This window comes from Trichosurus vulpecula, chromosome 1, assembly GCF_011100635.1.
Source record: "Trichosurus vulpecula isolate mTriVul1 chromosome 1, mTriVul1.pri, whole genome shotgun sequence".
NCBI classification, from domain to species: domain Eukaryota; kingdom Metazoa; phylum Chordata; class Mammalia; order Diprotodontia; family Phalangeridae; genus Trichosurus; species Trichosurus vulpecula.
The window spans coordinates 129594096-129618027 of record NC_050573.1 but is presented as its reverse complement, the minus strand read 5'-3'; the positions used below and the strand labels follow the sequence as shown (position 1 = coordinate 129618027).

The following is a 23932-nucleotide window of genomic DNA, read 5'->3' as shown; positions in this document are numbered from 1 at the left end:
AATTGGGAAGAGAAATGAAAGCCATGCAAGAAAATGATGAAAAAGAGTCAACAGCTGGGTAAAGGAGACACAAAATAATACTGAAGAAAATAACACCTTAAAAAACAGAATATGTCAAATGGTAAAAGAGCTACAAAAAGCCAATGAGAAGAATGCTCTGAAAAGTGGAATTGGCCGAATAGAAAAAGAGGCAAAAAAATTCAATGAAGAAAAAATTCTTTAAAAATTAGAATTGAGCAAACGGAAGCCAATGACTTTATGAGAAAAAAACAACAAAACAAAAAGGAATGAAAAAATAGAAGACAATGTGAAATATCTCATTAGAAAAACTGCTGTCCTGTAAAACAGATCCAGGAGAGATAATTTTTAAAATATTGGATTATCTGGAAGCCATGATCAAAAAAAGAGCCTAGACATCATCTTTCAAGGAATTGTCAAGGAAAACTGCCCTGATATTCTAGAACCAGAGGGTAAAAGAATCCATGCTCCTGAAAGAGACCCCAAAATGAAAACTCCTAGGAATATTATAACCAAATTCCAGAACTCTCAAGTCAAAGAGAAAATATTGCAAGCAGCCAGAAAGAAACAAATCAAGCATCATGGAGCCATAGTCAGGATAACACAACATCTAGCAGCTTCTACATTAAAGGAACAGAGGGGTTAGAATGTGATATTCCAGAGGACAAAGGAACTAGGATGACAACCAAAAATCACCTACCCTGAAAAACTGAGTATTATCCTTCAGGGGAAAAAATATGGATATCCAATGTAATAGAGGGCTTTCAAGCATTCTTGATGAAAAGGCCAGAGCGGAATAGAAAATTTGACTTTCAAATATAAAACTCAAGAGAAGCATAAAAAGGTAAACAGGAAAGGGAAATCACAAGGGACTTAATAAGGTTAAATTGTTTACATTCCTACAAGGGAAGAGGATACTTGTAATTCATTAAGAGCTTTCTCATTACTAGGGCAGCTAGAAAGAGTACATATAGACAGAGGGCACAGGTGTGAGTTGAATACAAAGTGATGATATCTAAAAAATAAAATAAAATTAAGGAATGAAAAAACAGGAATGCACTGGGAGAAAGGGAGAGGGAAGGGTAGAATGAAGTAAATTATCTCACATAAAAGAGGCAAGAAAAGGCTTTTACAGTGGAGAGGAAGATGGGGGAGATTGAGGAGAGTGAGTGAACCTTACTCTCATCAGAATTAGCTCAAATAGGGAATAACATACATACTCAATTGGGTATAGAAATCTATCACCCTGTCTTACCCTACAGGGAAATAGGAAGGGGATGAAATAAAAGAAGGGGGAGTGGGGATCACAGAAAAGAGAGGAAATTGGAGTGGGGAGTAGTCAGGAGCAAAACACTTATGAGGAAGGACGGGGTAAAATGAAACAGACAATAGAATAAACAGAGGGAGATAGGATAGAGGGAAACACATTTAGCAATCATAACGGTGAAAAAAAAAAAGCTTTTGAAGCAAGTTTCCCTGATAAAGACCTCATTTCTCAAGAGAGAACTAAGTCAAATTTATAAAAAAAAAAAAATAAAAGCCATTTCCCAATTTATAAACGATCAAGAGACAGGAACAATTTTCAGATGAGATAATCAACGCTATCTATAGCCATAAGAAAAAATGCTCTAAATCACTATTGATTGGAAAAATGCAAATCAAATCAATTCTCAGGTATACCTCATACCTCTTAGATTGGCCAATAGGACATAAAAGGAAAATGACAAATGCTGGAGGAGATATGGGGAAAATGAGACATTAAATGAGATATTAATGCACTGTTGGTGAAGTTTTGAACTGATTCAACCATTCTGTAGAGTAATTTGGAACTATGCTCAAAGGACTATTAAACCGTGCAAACCCTTTGAGTTAGCAATGTTCCTGCTAGGTCTGTATCCCAAAAGACATAAAAAAGAAAAAAGAAAAGGACCTATGTGTACAAAAATATTTATGGCAGCTCTTTTCTGGAGGCAAAGAATCGGAAATTGAAGGGATACCCATCAATTGGGGAATGGCTGAACAAATTGTGGTATGTGATTGTGATGGAATCTTATTGTGCTATAAGAAATGATGAGCAGGATGCCCTCTGGAAAACCTGGAAAGCCTTACAGAAGCTGATGCAAAGTAACATGTAGTGTATACAAAGTAACAGCAAAATTGTAAGGTGATAAGCTATGAATGACTTAGCTATTGTCAGCAATACAGTGACCTAAGACAACTCTGAAGGACTTACGATGAAAAAATGCTCTCCAGCCCCAGAGAAAGAACTGATGGTGTATGAGTACAGACTGAAGAATACTTTTTAACTTTCTTCATTTTTCTTGAGGTTTTGGTTTTGGGCGTTTCTTTTTATTTTTGGTTTTTTGGTCTATGTTTTCTTCCACATGACTAATATGGTAACATGTTTTGTATGACTACACATGTTTATTTTGAGGAAGGATTCAAACTCAGGTCCTCTTGACTCCAAATCCAGCACTCTTATCTATTATGCCACTTGGCTGCCTATATGTGTTTGTATTTTCTCTAAGACCTCCACTCTCTCTCCTCATTAGGCAATTAGGGGTATGGGGAGGGAGAAGGATTACACTTCTTATATACCTGTTTGAGGCTAAGAGAAGCTTAAGTTACTTTCCCAAAGTTCTTTTACTGGTAGTACATGGCAAAGTAGTCATCTCACTGAGGTTCTTCATTCTTCAGGGAAGACTCGTACGTCTAATATTTAGCTCTACAACAGCCCTTTCTCCCTTTTCTCTGTCACGTTCATCAGATCCCTTCTGTTTCCTTATGCTAAATAGACTGTAATTCTGAGATTTCAAATCCGACTCTCTGTTATTTAGTTAGTGAAGGGACAAAGGGCATACAATATGGCATTTTTAATGTACTTCAGTAAGCTTCAATTTTGTTAGTGAAAACTGATAAAGCATTCCACCACATAGGTCACATCCCATTAACAACTATTGAGTTGCCTGAGGATCATAGGGGTTAAGTGACTTGTCCATGATCACATAGCTAGTAGCTGTTAGAAGAAGTTCAGAATTCTTATCTACCACAATACTAGGCCTCTCAGTCTCAGATTTTTAAAATTCATGGCACCTAAAGATGCAGTATGGAATCTTATAGAGGTAAATCCCTACATGATGCAACCACATTCATTTCCTAAGGCAAAGTATATGTAAATCTCTAACAAACTATCAACAAGGTAAACTTGCAAATGATGATAAAATGTGATTTCCTTTAGGAAAAACAAAAGCTTAAGAATAGTGGTGTTAGGTTAGACTCAATAAAGGTTCAGACCACCTATAAACAAATAGGAATATGTTAAAATTAGACCACTGTGGAAGAGGTTTATCCTAATACAGCCAACCCCAATACAGTGTCAATCAGTGTAAATTTAGAACACTATAATAAAATTCACAAAATTCACCTTTGAAATGTAGCCTTTATGGACTGATTAAAACACACGAAAAGAAAAATGTTACCACACCTATAACTGACCCAAGATCCAATAGCAAGATACAAAGAGAGTCCTTAGGTGGAAAAAATTTAGGTTAAACCTAGAAATTTAAAATGTGGGAGTTCTAATAATCCCTTAATTTATTTTCTAAAAGAACTACTTGACATAGAAGATTTAAATTCTACAAATAATTTCCTGAAAATTTAAGTTCCTATATCTTATAAAAGTATTTCTACAGTAATTTACTTTGACATTTTTTACAATTATCAGGGTTATTGTTTATTTAAATAAGTGTTCTCTTTCTCTCACATAACCCATCTGTTCCTACTTGATCCTGCAGTTAATTTATGATGCTTATTTTGTAACATCATATTATTTCCATGGCAACCAACTTTTTTATAAAATACAGGATGTTGACTTCAGCTTCTTTCCCCTGCAGGAAAGATTCTGGTTTGAAGCTAGGTAAGCTTGAGCTGAAAGGTAAATAGTTGCCAAAACAGAGAAGATGTCTAGAAAAGGGAATACCTCACATTACAAGCACATGCTACAGTGACAATGGTAATTCCTTGACTAGTCAATCATAGCATCCTCATTTTGTACTCACTGTACCCCTCCTGCCTTGTATTCTTTCCTGTGTTAAGACTCTGGGAACACTGGCTGATAAGTTCTATAGTACAATGTAGAACCACTAGGATAATGTTCTAATTTGTTCCTGAGTTCTTTTTCAGGGTGACGATATAAGGACTAAGTGCATTTGAATACTTAGCTAAGATCATTACAATATAAGAAATAATAAAAGTTTATTGGACAGCAGTATCCTTTGCCATAGGGGAATCATTATTTTCTATTATAAGTTTTGACATTATAAGACTTATTGAAAATTCATATCTGCAAATAGATTGTATAATGTAGAAGTTCTAAAAACATGGAATCTTAAAAATAATTTTGCTTGATGTGATTCTGGCCATTCCTCACAGCTTTAGAAGTCTTTTAGGTGTAGTGTCAATCTATTACAACTTAAATTAAACCTCTTCTTCTCTAGAGACTTAACATCAAATTCTAATTTAGTCACAAGTAGCAATAAAGTTTAATTATTTCCTTTAGTTATCTCAAGTGCCAAGCGATAGAATTTCCTGGGAGCCAGAGATATATCACTGTGACACCCAAAATTCCACTACTCAGAATACAAGCAAGTCAGTGAAATATTTCTGGATTTGATACCTCTAAGCTCTACTCATCATATTTACATGTACAAAAAAAAATAACTGCAGACTGACATGCTGAATAAATCAAAAGGAATTCTTAACTTTTTACTCCACAAACTTCCCATAATTATTGTCTGTCTCAGTAGAATTTTGAGATTTACAAAGAATTTTCCATACAGTATTTCATGTCAATCTCATTATAACCCTGAGAGGCTAGTGATAGAGGCACTGCCATCATTTTATAGGGAGGTAAACTGAGTTTCATAGAGACTAACTAGTAGATATTAGAGGTATGATTTTAATACAATTTTTGCTTAACTCTAAGTCCTACACTCCATTACCTCATGCTGCCTGAGCATATGTCCTTCCCATACATACTAAACATAAAGTGACTTTAATTAAATAATTAGTTATTAAGACAAAGGCAAAATTGGTTTACCTGTAACAGACTGCTGTACTCCCGAACAATTTAAATGAGTCTTCAAATCAATTATGTGATTGTTTTTGTTAGAAGGACATCTCCCATGAAAGTACACAGATCCCTCAGCCCTTTGCTGAGAGGATATAAAAATTTCCTCTGCCTTGTTCCCAGTGAGCAAAGCATCCTCCAAGCGCAGAGTGATTGAAAATCAAGGGGGAAAATTTCTTTTTGGTGCAACATCTTTTCATCACTGTTTATGAAAGAGCGATTTCAGTCCTTGACTTTTTTTCTTCATTCTTTCTCTCCCTTGGATTTCCAGCCCCAATGAGAATGCAAGAAGTAAGGGTGTATAGGAGAGAAGGAGATTCCCCATTTTCCCTTCTAGGAAGAAAACATGTCAATTTGCAGATTGATGTTCAGGGTGAGAATAGTCTATATTTACCCATGTGAGCTAAGAGGGAGTCTCTGAACCTCTAGTTCTTGGCTGCCTTTGGCACTTTTTGTTTCTGTAACCCAGCTTTTGAACCTGCCTAATTTGCCTAATGTGGAGTCTGCAGCAAGCCTACCATGTGATACCAGGGTACCAAAGGATACCCTCCTTTAATTGGCTGTCTGCACATTAAAAATTGGTTAGACTGAGCTGGTCGCTCATTCTTTTTCTAAATGTAGGTTCTATTCCTGAGAATAGATTACAGTCTTGGGTTTTAATTTGTTGGGAATAGTGGTATAATATTCAGTCCCTTTTCATAAGGAAATTCTTAGTTTTTAAGGGGCAGAAAAAGTACTTTCGTGTAAAGGAAATAATAAGTGTACATTTTGATGATTTGAGTAAAAAAATAACTTTATTTTAATAAAATTGTTAAAATGTGTGTGTGAAGATACCCAGCTTACTAATGGGATTTAAACATTTTTAAATAGAAAATGTACTGTGACAAAAATATCACCTCAAACTATTTGGTAAAAGATGTAGTAATATTCCTTGTGTCTATGTGAAGATTTGAAGGCTTTAATGGATAGAGAATGAACTTTTATTTAAAACTGGAGAGTATAAGAATGAAAAAAAGAAATTTAAGTACACAAAACAGGATATTACACATGTAGAAGGCTTAAAAGCTACAGGATAATGATGTCTCAGCTCATTTGCATATAACAATTTTATGAGTGAGGGTAAAGCTATAAAAAGTGAGAATTTTGTGAATTAGAAGGACTGGTGGTATATAAAACATAACTGGGGAGTTACTATTTTTTAGGTGAGAAGTCAGTCACTGCAAACTGACAGCCTTTAATGTAAGTTATTGTAAAATGTAGGAAGAATACAGGATAGGACCCAGGAAGCTGAGGCTGAAGTTTAAAGCACAGAAAGATCAGAAACAAGTCTTAAAGGGGTGTGGTAGGGAGCTTTTTGAAGATAACATCAAAAACAGGAATAATCAACTGACAAGCTGGTTTTAGCTGCTAGTTCCTGATCTGCTGAATGAAGACTGAAGTTTCATCTATTTCTCTTTAGCGCCACCAGCTTTAAAAAGATGAAGATTTTTCAGAAGTCCAGGTTGTCCTTCTTCACTTCCTCTATTGGAGGAGAACCAGAATGTGGGAAAGAGAGGTAATACTTCTTTGCTGTGAGGAAGAGCTGGCAACACTGATTTGCCTTACCCAAATAATCAATCTGAGCTCTCTACTGAGAGCTTGGTTCTGACTGGGCAAAGGTTTCTTTTGTAAGGGAAAAGCTGACTGAAGTAATCTAGTTAGATCAATAAGCTTTGGAGTTTTCTGCCTTGAAGTGAACTCTTACTTAAAATAAGAGGCAACACTTTCTAAATGTCCTTTTTAGGGTGATTATAAGTTGAAAGAGCTTACAAATGCTATTTTTGATTATAGAAGGGAATCAGATGACCAAGACGGAGAAGGCTAAAGAAAAACAGAAAAGCTGTTAGCAGAATGGCTAACATGGGCAGCTAGGTGTCTAAGTAGATAGAGTGCAGGCCTTGAGTCAGGAAGATCTGGGTTCGTAGCTATCCTTAGATGCTTACAAGCTGTTTACTTACTTACAAACAAGATTACTGTTGGCCTCCAGATTACTGTTGGCCTCCGTTTCCTCATCTGTATAATGAACTGGAAAAGCAAATGGCAAACCACTCCAGTATCTTTGCCAAGAAAACCTTGAATGGGGTCATGAAGTCAACCTGACTGAAATGACTGAACAACAACAAAATAGCAGAAAGAAAGTAGTATATGGTTCATATGTTTCTGAATGGACCAATGATATAAAAGTCTGGTGTCCAGAACTGCGTATTATCCCAGGTACATGGATTTTCCATCTTCATGTGCTTCCTTGTCAAGTCCCTAGAGGTTTTTGCTCCCTCTTCCCCGCTCCTATCCACCAGAGATAATAAGTTTATTAGTGGAAGAGTGTAAATAAGTAGGTTTATATTTGGAATGTGATGTACTTACTATTTGTGATTTACTTTTATATGTGAGTACCTGTGATATTATCGCATTTATTGCATTGCTAAATAAATGATTATGTTTAATAGATAAAAGTGTCCTTATTGTACATATAAATAGAAATGCATTTTTAGGGGCTCAAGAGCTAAGTGTAGAGTGGAGGGAATGTACTAATGTTCAATAGGGTTACCCCTGTGTCCCTGAAAGAATTTGAGTGTGACTCTGTGGTAGTGGATTTTAAAATCTAAAAGGATCAGTACTGTAGGAATATAAATAGAAATGCATTACTTGGAGCTCAGGATCTGGAGTGTAGAGGAGATATATTACCCCTCAATAGGATTGCCCTTAAGACCCTGAAAGAATTTGAGTATGACTGTGTGGTGGTAGTTTTTCTCTGAGATCCTTAGCCTGCTGTGAGAACAGTGTAAGTAAGCCAATCCAGAAAGTAAGTAGTCATCTACATGTCTTATGTAAGGGGATCCACTTTAGGGATAGCCACATTGTCCACACACAGTCATACTATGTTTCATTTATTTCATACCAAGTTCTAGAATTCTAAAGAGATCTCCTAAATTCAAAGTAAGACATCAACCACCTCAAAGGTGGTTGCCTACTGAAGAAGGAAGAGTATCCTTAACAAAGAATCAATCAGCAACTAAAAGTCTAAAGCCATGCCATGGGCTGGGGAGAATAGGGCAAAGGATATGAAATCTCAACCTCACCAACCTTACTGCTGTCATGAGACAGTACAGGCCCAAGATGAATGAGAAGAATTTGTGCAGCAGTGTCTTAAAGCATCTTTCCCTTCTTGGAAGAGTCTGATGGACTACTTCATTTTATAGTTCTATATTTGTTCACTAATTTCTAATAGAACTTATCTCAAACCTGATATTACAGACTGTAGGAAATGGGAAACCTATTACCCACATTTTCAATTTTATCTGAAAGATAAATAACTTTAAAAACAGCTGTATCGAAAGTAATTCCCTCACACTAACTTAGGAGTTCTTCACCTGAGTTCTGTGAAATTGTTTCAATGTTTTTATTTAATATAATTGGTCTCATTTGTAGTACTATGTAGCTTGTTTTATGCTTTTAAAAAAATAATTCCATAAGGGGTCCACAGGCCTCAATGGGTCATGACACAAAAAGATTAAGAACCCCTGCCATAACTGTATATTTGGTAACAACAGCACTTATGTCATCATTTTCTAGGTGAAATCCAAACATGAAATATATCTAAGTTTACTCATATTTCTTTGAGATTTTACTCTGGGGGACAGGGTGGGGTTTAGTGGTACATGACCCCAGGAAAGTTATGGATTACTTTGCAAGTCAGATCCTCTGGACCTGTACTAATGCATCTCAACAAAGCATGAAGAGGTCATGCACGTATAGACATAGCAACTAAGGCATCCCTGAAATTTCATTGTTGGTTTTAGTGTAATCTTCCTCTTGCTTCTGAGGATATTGCCCTAATGAATGAATGTTAATAAATATACTGTCGTTCTTCCTTCCCTTTGTCCCAGCACTGTCTGAAATCCTTTGGCTCTCTTGAGCAAATCCTATCTAAATTAGCCCCTCTCTTAGATATATAGGTACGTAGCAGTTTCTTGGTCAGGCCAAGGCTGTTATTCAAGTCATGAATATAAATCCGGCAAAGGTATTTAAGGGGAATTAGGAATTCCGAATCTTCAGCCAAGTCCTCAAAAGTGCTATCCAAAGGTAATAATCTCCAGCAAAATAGAAGCCAATTCAAGCTGCAGTCTTTCAGTCTATTAAATATGCTTCTGGATTTGCTACAGGGCATTTTGTCTAACTTTCTTCTACAGAAATATAATCCTAAAATTATTTTTTTAAAAAATCCTATAGCTATTATTTTCAATAGTTATTGTACACGATATTTTCATACTTAGAATAACCTGTTACTTAAGGTAGGGAGTATAGTATATTAATAATCATAATTTCTAGAACATCTATAAACATTAGCTTAATTGGTAGTACTTTAAATGTGAGATCCTTTCCCAGCAATCAAAGAGTAGAAATACAAGAGGAACTGCATCATAACAATCTCATTTGTTCTCAGTGTAAATGAAATCAGAAGACAAAAGGAGGTTGCAGCTAAGTGGAAAGGTGACTCACAGGTATTCCACATAGAGGCAAATAAAGAAGTTGCTTCTACCCTGCATCCAAGAGCAACAAGAAACATTATTTCCTGTGGAATTTAGTCATATTATATTGTAGTGCTCATGAAAAACATGTATAAGAAGGCCACCATGAAAATAAATGAAAATTTTATGTCAATTATCGGTTCTGCAATAGGCTGCATCCCATTAAGAATTAAGAAATAAAAGCATGGCATAGGATAGCATCAGAGAGATGTATTCCTGAAAAAAAAAGAAAGGCGATCCTGTCATATAATGAGAACAAGAAATAATTAGTAGACAGCCCACATGTTCCACTGATGTCCATGCAATGCCAAGAGAACTAGAGGAAGATTTGCAACACATTGACTTAGCTCTATTGTGAATGATTGAGCTGAGTGAAAGACAAAAGACAAATGGAATTAAAGGACATAAATGAATGGCTTTGGAGGAAGCACCCACATCAAATAGACTAAAGATTCACTGAAGAATTCATGTATATTATGTTTTCTAGATCAATAAAATCAGTAGACCCCAAAAATAATACTCAAATATGTATGTTACTCATTTTTTCACATTCTACAAATATTTTTAAATGTCTATGATATGCAAAGAATGTTCCCATTTTTTACATAATTTTATCTTGACAATAACACTGTAAGGAGGGTAGGACAGATTTTTTAAAAACTAACATATTATATAACACCAAGATTTACAAAATATTTTCTTCACAATTGTAAGTATCAGGGTAAGGAACCAGAGGTTCAAAGAGGTTGTGATCAAACAGTTATGAAATAGAAAAGAGAGGACTAGAACTTACATATCTGACTTCAAATCCATGCTTCATTAGTGACATTTTACATATGAGGAAGATGAACAAAGAGTGGTTAGATAAGTTATCTAAAGTTTATACAACTCATTAATTAAAAAAAACCAAGTCCCAAATTTTAATCTTCTTCATAGGCCCTTTTCTTACACATATTCTAGGATAATAAATTTACAGCTAGAAATTATTTTAGAGACATTTGATGCTACGGGTTAACCATATTCTTTAAGGGTTTTAGTGATCATATACTGGAGATACGGAAATCAGGGTAGAATTGGGGCTGGTTGGAAAGTGTACAGTCATTGCTAACTCATAGACTTTAGACAGGGGTAGGGAACCTGCGGCCTAAAGACAACATGTGGACTTTTAGGTCCTCGGGTGCTGTCTTTTGACTAAGTCCACGTTTTACAGAACAAATCCTTTCATTAAGGGGATTTGTTCTGTGAAGTTTGGATTCAGTCAAAGGGCTGCACTTGAGGAACTAGAGGGCCACATGTGGCCTTGAGGCTGCAGGTTCCCCATCTCTGCTTTAGAACTTCAAGGGTCCTACAGCTGAAATTATGTAATAGTGGACTAATATGACTTCACCATTAGCAATCACATCACTATCTTGCTGGCCTTAAACACTAAATCATCATAAATTAACAGTTCATATAAAAATAATAAGAATAAAGAGAACTACATGTATAGTTGTAAAGTAGTGGTATCATCATTTCCTTTTTACTTATGAGTAAGGAGAGAGATGTTGTTGCTTGTCCAAGGTCAGACAGAAAATCAATGACACATGAAATTAGAAATAGAAGCAGATATGTTAAATGGGGATTATGAGGATGGATGTGTTAATGACTTTAAAATGCTTGGCCTCCTTAGATGAAAAGGTGCTGCATAAAGACAAAACATTACCAATATTTAACTTACTAATCTACTTTCCAAAACAACATGTTCCTTCATTAGTTTCTTGTTTATTTCTAACACGACCTGCCTTGGTTCCTGGATAATTGGTAGGAATATTCAGACCATGCTATTTTTACTTTATCTAAAATAGTGAAGAAAATTTTTAGATGTTTTAGTGCACATTTCTTTTTTTTTTAATGAACCACAGGTTTCTTGTCCAAAAGAGGGAATCTGATCTCTGAGATCAGATGTCTTAGCTGATTTCTAAGGTTTTGGCCATATTAAAAAAATGTCATTTATTTGACGAAGTACTTTATAATGCTTATAAATCTACAAAATATTTAGTCATTTTGTTACGTTGGGTGTTCTTGAATTATTTTTCCTGTAAAAGTACTCCACAAATGTCCTGTTCCCTGGAAATATAGTGCCCTAGAATAGGCAATAAAGGCTAAAATATTTCTTTCACTGAAAGATCAGTATTCAATTCCTTTTACTAATGTTCTTAGTACTTACTTTCCAGAACTGTTGTGATGATAAAATAAGATGATATCTATTAACTTTTACAAACCTTAAAGTGCAATATTTAAGAAGAGAGTAAGACAGATAGATGGGAGAGACAGAAATAAGGAGAGACAGAGAGAGAAAAGAGAGAAACAGAGAGAGGACTCTTCTATTTGTTCCCTAGTTCTCATATTTTTGGTGTTGATGATAAATATTGATTGTCACTAGAGACAGCACCTACCACCATTAGCAAAAATATTTTCTTATGTTATATTCAAAGCAGTATTGAGGAGAGAGGGATGACAGCTATTACTTAGGAAACTGTAGAATCACTGTAAGCATATGCCAATTTTACCTCTGACCTTGATATGTCCACTTTTAGTCTTTATTTGGTTTATATTACACTGGCAGGTAGGAGGCAGGAAGTCATTTACCTCTCAAATAAATCAGTATATAGGTGAAGGATGCATTTCCCACAACTTTCCAATAGGTCTTATCTCAATTCTTTATCCTGTGCTTTGAAATCTTGTCTCTGCAATAATGAATGGCAGAATTCCCTCACTTCATGAAACAAGTTAGGGAATTATGAAGGAAATGGCTAAAAGTCAAACCAAATTTATTGACCAGTATTAAAGACAGGAGAAAGTGGATTAAGAGAAGTAAGAGTAAGAGAAAAACAACATATATATGTGTGCATATATATATATGTATAAGTGTATACTGAGCTGTAGCAATTGTGGCATCAATTTGATTAGTGTTTCCAAGGAAAGATTAAGAGGCAAAATGCAGGGAAAGTGAAGCCAGACATTCAGTAGTAAGAATGGTAGCAATATGCCTACACTGGGTGAAACCTGGTTTCTTGCTGGACGACTAGACAAGATATGGAACATTATCTAAGGCTCGCTAGATATAATATGTTAGGTGAGTTTTCATTACTCATTGAACAAAATCCAAGAAAAGGAAACACAGTAGAAATCCATCGGCCCAAATGTCTATACACACATGCTCAAAGTTTAGGCAATAAGCATGATGAACCTGAGGTCTTAGAAAAATGATTCAAATATAACCCTGTAAGGGTAACTAAGACTTGGTGGGAGAAGGATCAAGTCTGCAATGAGGGTATTGAGGATTATACCTTAGTAAAAAGAAACAGGTAAGGTAATGAGGGGTGAGATATCATTATATATTAATAAGGTATATTCAATAAAACAAGGAACCAGAGTATGAAAGCATGGCAGAGAATATTTTGGTGAAGGTCAATGGATAGAGCATCAGAGTACTTTCATCAGAATATTCTACAGACCACCTGTCCAGAAAGAGCAAATAGTTGAGCTCAGAAAAAGCTTACAAGCTGGGCACAGAGGCTTCGTTATCCAGATATCTGCTGGCATATTCCTTGCCAAAAGCAGAAAAAAAACTAATAACATTTTGACTTGGATAAAGGTTAATTTAATTCTTCAAAGATTGTAAGAATCAATTTGAGAGTATTCTACTCAGGAACTGATCTTGACAATCAGGGAAGAAATGGTTGCCAGGGTTAGAAACAATATGAACTTGGGGGTAACAAAATCCTCCTTGTGTTTGCTAGAAATTGAGATAAAAGACAGTCTTATGTGGCTCAAAATTTTGTGAAGAGTAGATTTCAAAGACTTCAGAAGGAGGATATGTATAAAATTATACAGAAGAAGTCAGCCCCAAAAAGATGAAAACATCTCAAGAATTTGGAAAATGCATCAACCAACTTAAATATTAAATTTATTTATAGAAGAAAAAAGCAAAGGCAGGTAACAGGATAAAGATAAAATTGTGGTACAGTTCTAAAGAATAATAGAAGAAATGATAAAGGTCAAAAGGAACTGAGGCTGGTGAAGAAAGCTAAGGGAATACACATGTATACACATATATGTTTATGTATTTTATGATAGGATGGGGTGGTGAGGGGACTAGAAAACATGCTACATGAAGAAAAGTAGAAGGAACTAGTGATGTTCAATCTGCAGAAGAAAAGTCCTGAGGGGAAGATGACAGTTGTACTTAAGCACCTGAAAGCATGCAATATAAAAGTTGTCAGACTTATTTTTGTTCAGTGGTTTCAGTCATGTCCTACTCTTCATGAACCCATTTAAGGTTTTCTTTGCAAAAATACTGGAGCGGTTTGCCATTTCCTTTCCAGCTCATTTTACAGATGAGGAAATTGAGGCAAACAGGGTTAAGTAATTTGCCCAGGGTCAGACACTATGTAAGTGTCTGAAGCCACATTTGAACTCAGGTCTTCCTGACTCCAGGCCCAGTGTGCTATCCACTACACCACGTAGCTGCCCCAGCTAGACTTACAGAAACACATATTTAGGGCTAGAAAAGACCCAATGTAGTAAAATCATTCTATAGATTAGAAAACACAGTCTCAGAAAGGTAAAGTGACTTTTCCAAAGTCACACAGCTGATAAGGGGCAAGGCAGGGACTCTGTCACGAGTGTTCTGATGCTGAACCCATTGTTCTTTCCATCATACCATACTCATTTTACCCTACTCCCCACAATTGTCTTTCTTTGTAGTCATGTGATAGACATGATGGCTTGGACCCAAAAGGTAAAATTGGGAAAAATGAGTATAGATTCAAGAGAGCCATTTTTAGGATCCATGAAAGGAAATTCCGCTAATGATTAGAGCTGTCCCCATGGGAAATGTGCTCCCTCTGGAGGAGGACCTCTTTTACTAGAGGTCTTCTAGAGAAAGCTGGATGACTGCTTCTAGAAGATACTGTGAAAAGGGTTCGTGTTCAAGTTCATGTTAGGCTGGATGACCTTTGAAGCCCCATCCAACTGGGATTCTGTTGTGTATAAAAACCTCACTTTAAAGAAAAAAACCACCTTAAATTCAGAAAGGTAACTAAGATCACAGAGCTGGAGTAGCTGAGTTTATATTTTAATACCTTTCCAGCATTCTTTCCAATATCTGGGTCTATTTGATTGGATTTGGCTTCATTTCGTAAAGTTCTGGTTGCTAAAGGGACCTCAAAACTTTTGCACCTGGTTTAACACCTTTAGGCACACAATCATTCCCATCACCCCAACCTAGACCAAGAACTTTTAATTACTATGCATATGGAGGGCTACATCTTTGGGTCTCATTTGGGGCTTCACAGGGATTAATTTTTTCATATCCTAATACAGTTCACATACTGCTAGTTGTGGGAGGTAGAGATGGGAAGTATATTGTTGGAGCTGTGTTCCTCTTATTTAGAGAGGCATCATAGACGAATTTGAAAGGAGGCACTAAAATTGAGTAGGGAAAATTTTCATTTTTGTTTTCACTAACTTCTAACTGAAATTGAGCATTCCTTCAATTATGAATGTAGGCAATGGATCACAGTACCATTAGTAGTAACAGATATTTTAGAAATAACAGATATTTTCCTATCATCTTACAGTTGTACATAAATCTTAAAATACCATTTAGAGTTATCACTATTTGAAAATTATTATAGTCAGACAATTAAAGTTGCCTATAATTAATTTATTAATAAGGAAGTATATCTACATATTAACTAACAAGGAAGTATATCTACATATTAACGATTTCACAAATTTGGGGTTTTTAGGTTATATGTTGATAACTATTTCCATATGTTGGGTTTCCTTTGCAATCTTATGCAATTTGTTTTATGAATGTAAACACATTGTTCTGAGAAGGGGTTGATAAGCTTTACCAGAATGCCCAATGTGTCCACAACAATAAAACAGTTAAGAGTTACTGTAAGTTACTGTTAGGGCACTTCTCTCAGGTCACAATAAAAAAACTTGGCCCAAGGTCTGGGTTCTGAGAGTTATGTTCACTTTTAAAATATTTTATACTCTTCTACAAAGAATGGTGGTATGCTTATCACTATTATTATTAAAGCTCATTCAACTTAAATTGTTTTGATATTTTTTGATAATTATATATTTAGCACTGGAGATTACTTAGAATGTCACAACAATCATTGTAAATATGGCTGTGGCATTTTAAACATCTGAAAGTCTTAGTGAGCCTTCCTAGATATTTGATTTGTAACAGGCCTTGGAAAACACAGTGTTCTGCTTTTTTGCTTCAAGAAAATAATTATATTTTTTCCATTAGAACAGAAGGTGTCAATTTTCACAAGATTGATATTTGAGTTCCAAACTGCTCATTTAAACTATCTGTATCAGATATCAATTCCTTTCTTAATTTACCAAATACCCAACACTGAAGAAATTGTAAATATTTAGTCAGTAAATATCCTTGTATCTTTTAGATGAAGGTCAAGTATGAAAGAAAAGTCACAGTCATGCCAACTTAGGCTGGTGAGCTAATAATTCTGAATTGAAAGGAATCATGTTTTATGCATAACCTTACCAAATTAAAAATATCAACAAAAATCCTGGAAAAATCAACTAACAATGTGATGTTATTTCATCTTCTACATGACCTCAAAATTAATATTTTTATATCTGTTCATGATTGCTATCACCAGTAATCATAAGAAAAGATTTTTTTAAAAAACTTAAAAAGCATGGTTGCTTAAATGCAGCAGTCTAGAAAGCAACTAGAAATTTATTTAGCTATACTAGATTTCTAGGTTTAAAAGAAATCTAAAAGAATAAAACTAAAAAAAAATTGATGAAAAAACCCAACAGATTGTAAAAACTAAGGGTGTGTTACCATGCACATCCATGCTATACATCTGCAACTCCATGGACAGTGACAACACATACAAGCAAATGAAAGCAGCTGACCACGTACCCACACACCTTGGCAGAGGTGCACTCCACACACGCCGGCCACCACCAAGACAGATGATCTCAGAAGTCCCTTCTAGACGATATCCTGATGAGCATGAGAAGGTCAATGTATCTCCAACCCCAAAGTTCAGTCCTATTCGATTTCCATATTGGGGAATTCCAGGATCCTCACAAGGTTCAAGATTATATTCTACAAATTGATGGGAGTGGGGTGGGAGGAAGAGGATGAAAGGGCATATGGAATCAAGGATGATAAAAAGAAAAATGATCATGCCAGGTTAGAAGGGCACCTTTTCCACCTGATTCTACTTATACAAACAATTCATTTTAGAACTTGATTTTCAGCCTCAGTCTAACTTTTTTATCCAGCAATATGACTCACAAATAAACATGTATCCATGGATAATTTTTGTACCACAGAGATGCTATATGCCATTATTATTTTGCTTTAAGGATGTAATGATTAAACGTAGGAACAAGAGGAGTTTGGGGTACCCTATTTGCAGAGACACCGAAAAGAATCTAGAGGAGGGTAAATAGCATGAATAAAGGTCTCGTGATTATGCCATATAAGGACTAGTTGAAGGAACTGCGACTGTCGTAGAAAACAGAATATTTTGGCGAAAGGAAACACAATGGTTACCACCAAACATCTGAAGGACTGTTATTTGGAAGAGGAATTTACTAGACAACTTTTTTTTTGTTTTACCCTATTAGCAAGAAGTAAGGACAATGAATAGAAACGATATAGAGCAGAGTTGTAAAATACAGCCACTACCACATGTGGCCCTCAACACTCCCCAGTGCAGCAAAATGTACAGATCAAATGTGACTGGGATATATTAACAAAACAAATAAAAATAAAGCAGAACATGAAGTAAATGTGTGGTTTTCTAAGTGAATTTGCAGCCCACAGGACTCTTTATGTACCATTTTTATTTGAGTTCCTCACCTATACAATAGAATAATTATAGCATCTATGTTACAGGATAGGATCAAATGAGATATTATATGTAAAGTCCTTTGTAAGCCTTAATATTCTCTATGAGAGTTATTATTGTTATATTGACTAGATATATTAATATATCATTTTAATAACTAATAATAATGATAATCAGCAGAACAGCAGCACAGTGAAAAAACCGAGAGGACTTGTCTAGTTTATTCTATAAGTCCTTAATCTCATGTCACTGACTTTCTGAGTCATCAATCGACATTAGGAGAGTCAGAGAAAGTTTAATTATGTCTACCTTTTATTAGATGACTGACCTGATGCTAACTGAAAGTGCTGCCAGTCCATGACACTGGTGGTATAAGGGAAAGGGAATGGGTTCTTCACTATATGGTGATTCCATATGTTTATGTGCCTCATGATTATTGCTGGCATCCCTTTAGTATAAAACTCCCACAAACCATCCTGTAAAAGACCATTTCACAATATATTCTTTCATTATCACATAATAAATTTAAGTTGAGAGGCAATATCATTTACTACATAGAGGGCCAGTGTTGGAATCAGGAAGATCAAGTCCTATCTTTGGTAGATCCTAACTACATGTCTCTGAGCAAATCATTCGACCTCTAAATATCCCATGGAAAGCTCTGAGATTAAAGATCAGGAGTTCTCAGACTTTTGTGTGTGTCATGGATGACTCTGGCATTGTGGTGAAATGAATTTTTTCTCAGAACAATGTTTTAAAGTGAATAAAATAAAATACATAGGATTCTAAAGGAAATCAGTGATATTGGAATGCAGTCATCAAAATATTTTTTAAAGAAAGGTCCACAGGCCCCAAGAAGCCTTGCTATAGACTGAGGATGGCTTGGTCTTCATCAAAGGGGAGAGGTGAGATATTTCCATATTTACATACAATTCCCCTTCAATGCAGTCACAGATCTAGACCAAAAGAAAAGTTAGTTAAACATACAAAAAACATTTACTGATTTGTTTTCTTACCAGAGAATGTAATGTTAAATCCTTCATATGATATTGAAAAATCTGAAATAAAGCGCAACTGAGCCCTGAAATTTCCATAGAGACCAGCATTGATAGTTGAAGGAAGTTCCGAGCCAGTGAGGCGTGCCAAGGGCTGAGTGAAACTGCCATTCTCTGTGATTAGTAAGTAGTCATGATGATCTTCCAGATGAAAAGTATGAAAGGTGAACTGTACTCCTGTTGGGGGTTGGGAGGAAAAGGGAAGAAGATTGAAGCAAACCACATCATTAGCTCAAATGCTATTCCATAATTGATTGAATATAAGAATTTTATGATAAGTGATCTCTGTAAATGAAGTTTTATGTTTTAAAAGACAAAGTATGCATCTGATGAATTCAAAATAAAATTATTTTATTTCTGGTTTCTTTGTTAAAAAATAAGATGCTACAACACTTAGAAATTAAATTTGCAAATTTGTGGCTAAAAGGGAATCAGACGATATTTTCCGATAATTTCAAGAAATGTAAAAAATTTAGGAAATTTTGATGTTAAGAGAAGTACAAACTTTAATATTTCAAAATACATTCTCCCCTAATTAAAAATGTGATTTCATAATTCCTTCATTGCCACAACATAGATGATAAGAACTGATGATTTCAAAGCAGCTTGTTCTTAAACACTGGAATCATTTTCAGATATAAATTTTATAATCCTGCTTTTTGTAATTGTGTCGATTTGTAATAAACATAGTATGCAACATGTTCCTTTAGTATATCTAATGGCCAATTTATCTGTAACAAACAGTCTCAGATTGTTGCCTAGGGTCATGAAAGATTCAGTGACTTGCTCCTAGTCACTAAAAACATATGATGTGTTAGAGGCAAGACCTTAACCTAGATAACACAGAACTAGCCCCCTGGTTACAATGTCATGTTGTCTTTCATTATTTATATGATGAATTTTTCATTTCCTTGAGTTTCAATAATAAAGTTTAGGGTTTACTTCCCATCAGGCTTTATGTGAGCACTGGACCCCATACTAACATGCAATAACAGTAAAATATGGGAGAATGCCACCAAAATTAATGAAAGGTTTGTAAAGTGGTTCCTATAAAACTGGGTAAAGATTTTCTTAAATAGCTAAAGCAAAGGATTATTTTAAAGCTGGCAATGATCAATGTGAAGAGAAGACAAAAAAGGCATACAAAAGATAAATTGGAACAGGAGAGATTTAGATGAGCTAGCAGAAAAGAAAAAGAACATGCTGGAGCCAAAAAGGGAACTCTTCTATTATATTAGTTAAGGTGCATTTTGTTAGCTTTCTTAGCTGCCAGCAGAGGGCTTTAGTTATATGGCCTTGGAACTTTAAATTTTAGCCACAGTACTGTCAGTGATGTTCATTAGATTTCTGTATTAATGGAGCAGAGTGATAAGGGAAGGGAACAATGATTTCTTTCTTCTCTGTGTCCAAGAGAGAAATAGTTCACTCTTACACAATGTTTTATAGTGTACGAAGCATAAGAAGACAAACTCTCACCCCCTGAGGAATTAAGGGAATGTAGTCCATTATATTTATGGCTTCTAAATTCCAAATTCTCCACCTCTTAACAGCAAACTCTTTATAAACTATATCCATAAATTAATTAATTAATTAATGATATTAATGAAAATAATAAACAGATAAATGCATAAATATGAAATGACCAACTTTGGACTAAAATATTCTCCCATTGTCAGGCAGAGGTCAGGGTACACATATAAATATAACAGAGATATCCTAACCTCCCTGACAGGATACTGAATTTCTCATATAGCTTCATCCATCCTTTGGCTTCCTGTGCTGACAGAAAGCAAATAAGAGTCTGATGATGTCAGATAATTGCCTGGTAATGGGTACTGAAGCTGAAATGAACTAGGGCTAGAAAGAAAAATGGTGACTGAAGCATGCTTGTTCCTCAGTTCTGCTGCTGGTAGTGCCCAGTTTGTGGTAATCAGGCAAGGCCATGTTTCTATTACCTTCTGGGCAAATTTTTGAAACCTACATTTCCATTTTCATGCTGAGGGTTACAGAGACAGAGAGGTGCTGAACAGTTCCAGATCATGGTATAGAAACTGTGAACCTTGGTGAAGCAGAGATCCTGAAAATTTGGGGAGCAAACCTGTGTTTCTACACTTCCAAGTATACTGGGATTTCTTATGTGGGTTTAGGAACATGTAGTATTAATGTGATATAAGATCTTTCCTACCCATTCAATAGGGAAAGCCTGATTATATCTTTCTTTGTAAGTAGGCCTATGTTAAGCAGATGTGGGCGTGAAGCCCTCAGGGCTCTAAGGGGAGTTGCTAACACCACAGTCAATGGTATGTACACTAAGTTCTAGTCAATCATGAATTCAACCAATCAGAGATCTGAGTTCTAGCCAGTCAGATACTGGCTAGGACTGTATAAAAAGAGAGCCCATAACTGGGAGCAGCAGGATTCAGAAGCAGACATCAAGAAGACAATGAGGCAGCAGACACTGAGGGAGAGCCAGCATCGAGAGAGACTGCAGAGCAGAGAGTGCAGAACAAGAGAGAGTTTCGGAGATCAAGAAACTGGGAGTCAGCAGAACTGCAGGAGAGACGGCTGAGCAGAGAGTTAGGATTTGTGAGTGATCTTTTATAGGAAGGCCCTAGCGGGGGTGGGGGTGGGGAGTGTTTACAGTATGGCTTCACTCCTTGCTACAATACTTTGTTATAGTTTCCTTGTTGCTACATTGAAGTAGGCTTACTAGTTTTGGAATATAATTGCTACTATATGGAATTGGAATTATTGGTCCTGGGATTGGATTCTGTCGTGTCTAAAAAATGTTATACTTCCTCTGCCTTCTATCTAAAGAATTTCTTATACTTTGTGATTCCAAACCATTCAGCAATGTTCATGGTCATCTTCAAGGTCATGAATCTTGCCTTACTGCTATAGAGCAAGAGAAAAGTACTGAAGCTGAATAAGGAGCAACAAATCGTGAATGTGATATATAGGGGTTTACACTTGTAAAGAATGCCAGAGATTGAATTGGAGGAGAAATTTGAGAAAGGTTGAGGAACATTGAAAAGGGAATTATCAGGTCTAGATTCCACTTCCTGATTCCATAAGAAAAGTTTGAAGGACAAAGTCTAGGATAAATGAGGATTAAGACTCCCAAGACTTATCAAAATAAATGATATTAAAGGAAGAATCACCGTCTTGTTTGAGAGGATGAAGCACTGGTAATAAGAGCAGACGACTGATGGATATGAAGATCTGATATGGATTACAATCTGGATTGATGGCAGAAAATGGAAAGCTAAAAGAACTAACTGAATGGAGGTAATGTAGTATAATTTATTTGAATGAGTGTTATTCATTTATTCCTCCTTTTTCTTAAAAATATAAGCCAGTTGCATGATTAATGTGGAAATATGCTTAATATGATTGTACAGGAATATGGTATAGCATGCCATCTTGGGGAGAAAAGAGGGGAAGGGGGGGAATTTGGGACTCAAAAATCTTATAAAAGTGAATGTTCAAAACTAAAAATAAATAATAAATAAAAAATATGTCAGTTGCTACAACTATGTTGAAATTAAATTTGATAGGTGATGGTTAGCATGGAAGCATATGAGATATTCTTAAACGTTCAAGGAAGTGTTAAAAAAAAAACAAGTATGCAACCCTTTGATTTTAAGATAAGTGCAATTTCTGGACAATCCCTTGCCCTCCCTACTACTATTAATATTACTACTGCTGCTGCCACTGTTTCTAATGCTACTAGTAGTATTAGCAGGTCTTATTATAGCTAACATTTATATGGTATTTTGCTTTACACATATTATTTCATCTGATCCTCACAACAAACCCAGGAATTAGATACCACCATTTTCTATATTTTAGAAATAACGGAAATAAGGCCCAGATGCTGGGTTACTGTTGATTGATTAATTCATTCTACATGTCCTTTCCTATATTTCCTTTGGTCCAGAATTAGGGAGTTACCTGGCCATCACTCATTCCCTGCTTCTTTCCTTGTCACCCCCTTTGCTGGTTGGCAAAGCTAGAGGTTTTGGGGAGTGTGGGTTTTCTTAACTGTTTATTTTTATCTCTATGCTATTTAAACTGTTATAAAGGCTTGATGGCTCTCTGCTCTCCCAAAATGAAAAATTATCATTAACTCCTGGAGACTTACTTGGTCACCTGGGAGAAGGCTGGAAAATATTTTCAAAATTTATGAAATCTTGCGCAAGAAGCTGAACACCACAGGGGTGCACAGGTTTTGTTTTCTACACTATTTCTACTGACAGGAAGGGATGCAGGAGTAAAAACTAATTTGGGAAGTGAAATGTTGGCTAAGAAGGTTGTACTTAAAAACTGGATTTGGATCCCTAGACCTTTAATAAACAAGAATTACAGGCTTCTGGCCAGGGATGTAATGTACTTAAGTAAGGCTAATAGAAAATATAGCTGTGCTGACTTGCAAAACTAATCAAAAGGACTTTAAAATATAAATGATTGACTAGTTTGACAGCTGCCTGTATAACCATGAATAATAACTGCAACAAATGAAGAATACCAGCTGGAACACCTTGCATCCATGAATCTCCAAGATTTAGTCTTCAAACAAGAAGAACTAGAGGGAATGATACAAGGAGACATATTGAACACATAGATCCCAGCAGATTTGGTGGGACAAAAGCCATGACTAGAATATGGGTCTGGATATGTATGCCTTATTCCAAAGGAACAGTAGAGATAAGAAGAGGTAGTAGTGAATATAAGAATATATACTCATTGGAAGAAATCCAAAAATCAGAGGGTAGAAGCACAGTGAAGAGCATCTGGGTGACAATTGGTGGAGAAGGGATTTTATCATCATATTGTACTATAGACTAACTGGACAGAAAGAAGAAATGTATAAGAAAGTCAAGAAACATCACAGAACTGCCACAAAGTATGACAGGGCAGTGGTGGGAGTCTACATTTATCTACATATCTTCTTTGTCTGCCAAAAACAGAATAGCTAATAATTTCTTAATATAATTAATAACTATAAATAGCTACTAATTATATAAAACGTTAAGGTTCATGAAGTATATTACAACTATTATCATATTTTATCCTCATCACAACCCTAAGAAGAAGATGATATTGTTGTCCCCATCTTACATATAAGGACACTGAAACAGACAGAAATTACATGATTTGCTCAGGGTCACACAGCTTGTAGTTGTTCATTTGTTTCAGTTGTGTCTGACTCCTCATGACCCAATTTGGGATTTTCTTCGTAAAGCTCCTGAAGTGGTTTGCCAC

The 23932-nt window shown here is 35.6% G+C and overlaps 1 protein-coding gene across 3 annotated transcripts in view; it reads right to left on the bottom strand.

Annotated features, from left to right (window-relative positions):
- The window catches only part of CSMD3 (CUB and Sushi multiple domains 3), a 1625828-nt gene that overhangs the window by 486557 nt on the left and 1115339 nt on the right, over positions 1–23932 (bottom strand). For all 3 annotated transcript variants that reach the window (XM_036758935.1, XM_036758944.1, XM_036758952.1), the window contains 2 exons: positions 18629–18844; positions 16673–16861 (listed from right to left, as the gene is read on the bottom strand). In XM_036758935.1, the coding sequence (XP_036614830.1) occupies positions 16673–16861; positions 18629–18844 (405 nt within the window). The remainder of the gene's footprint in view (positions 1–16672; positions 16862–18628; positions 18845–23932) is intronic.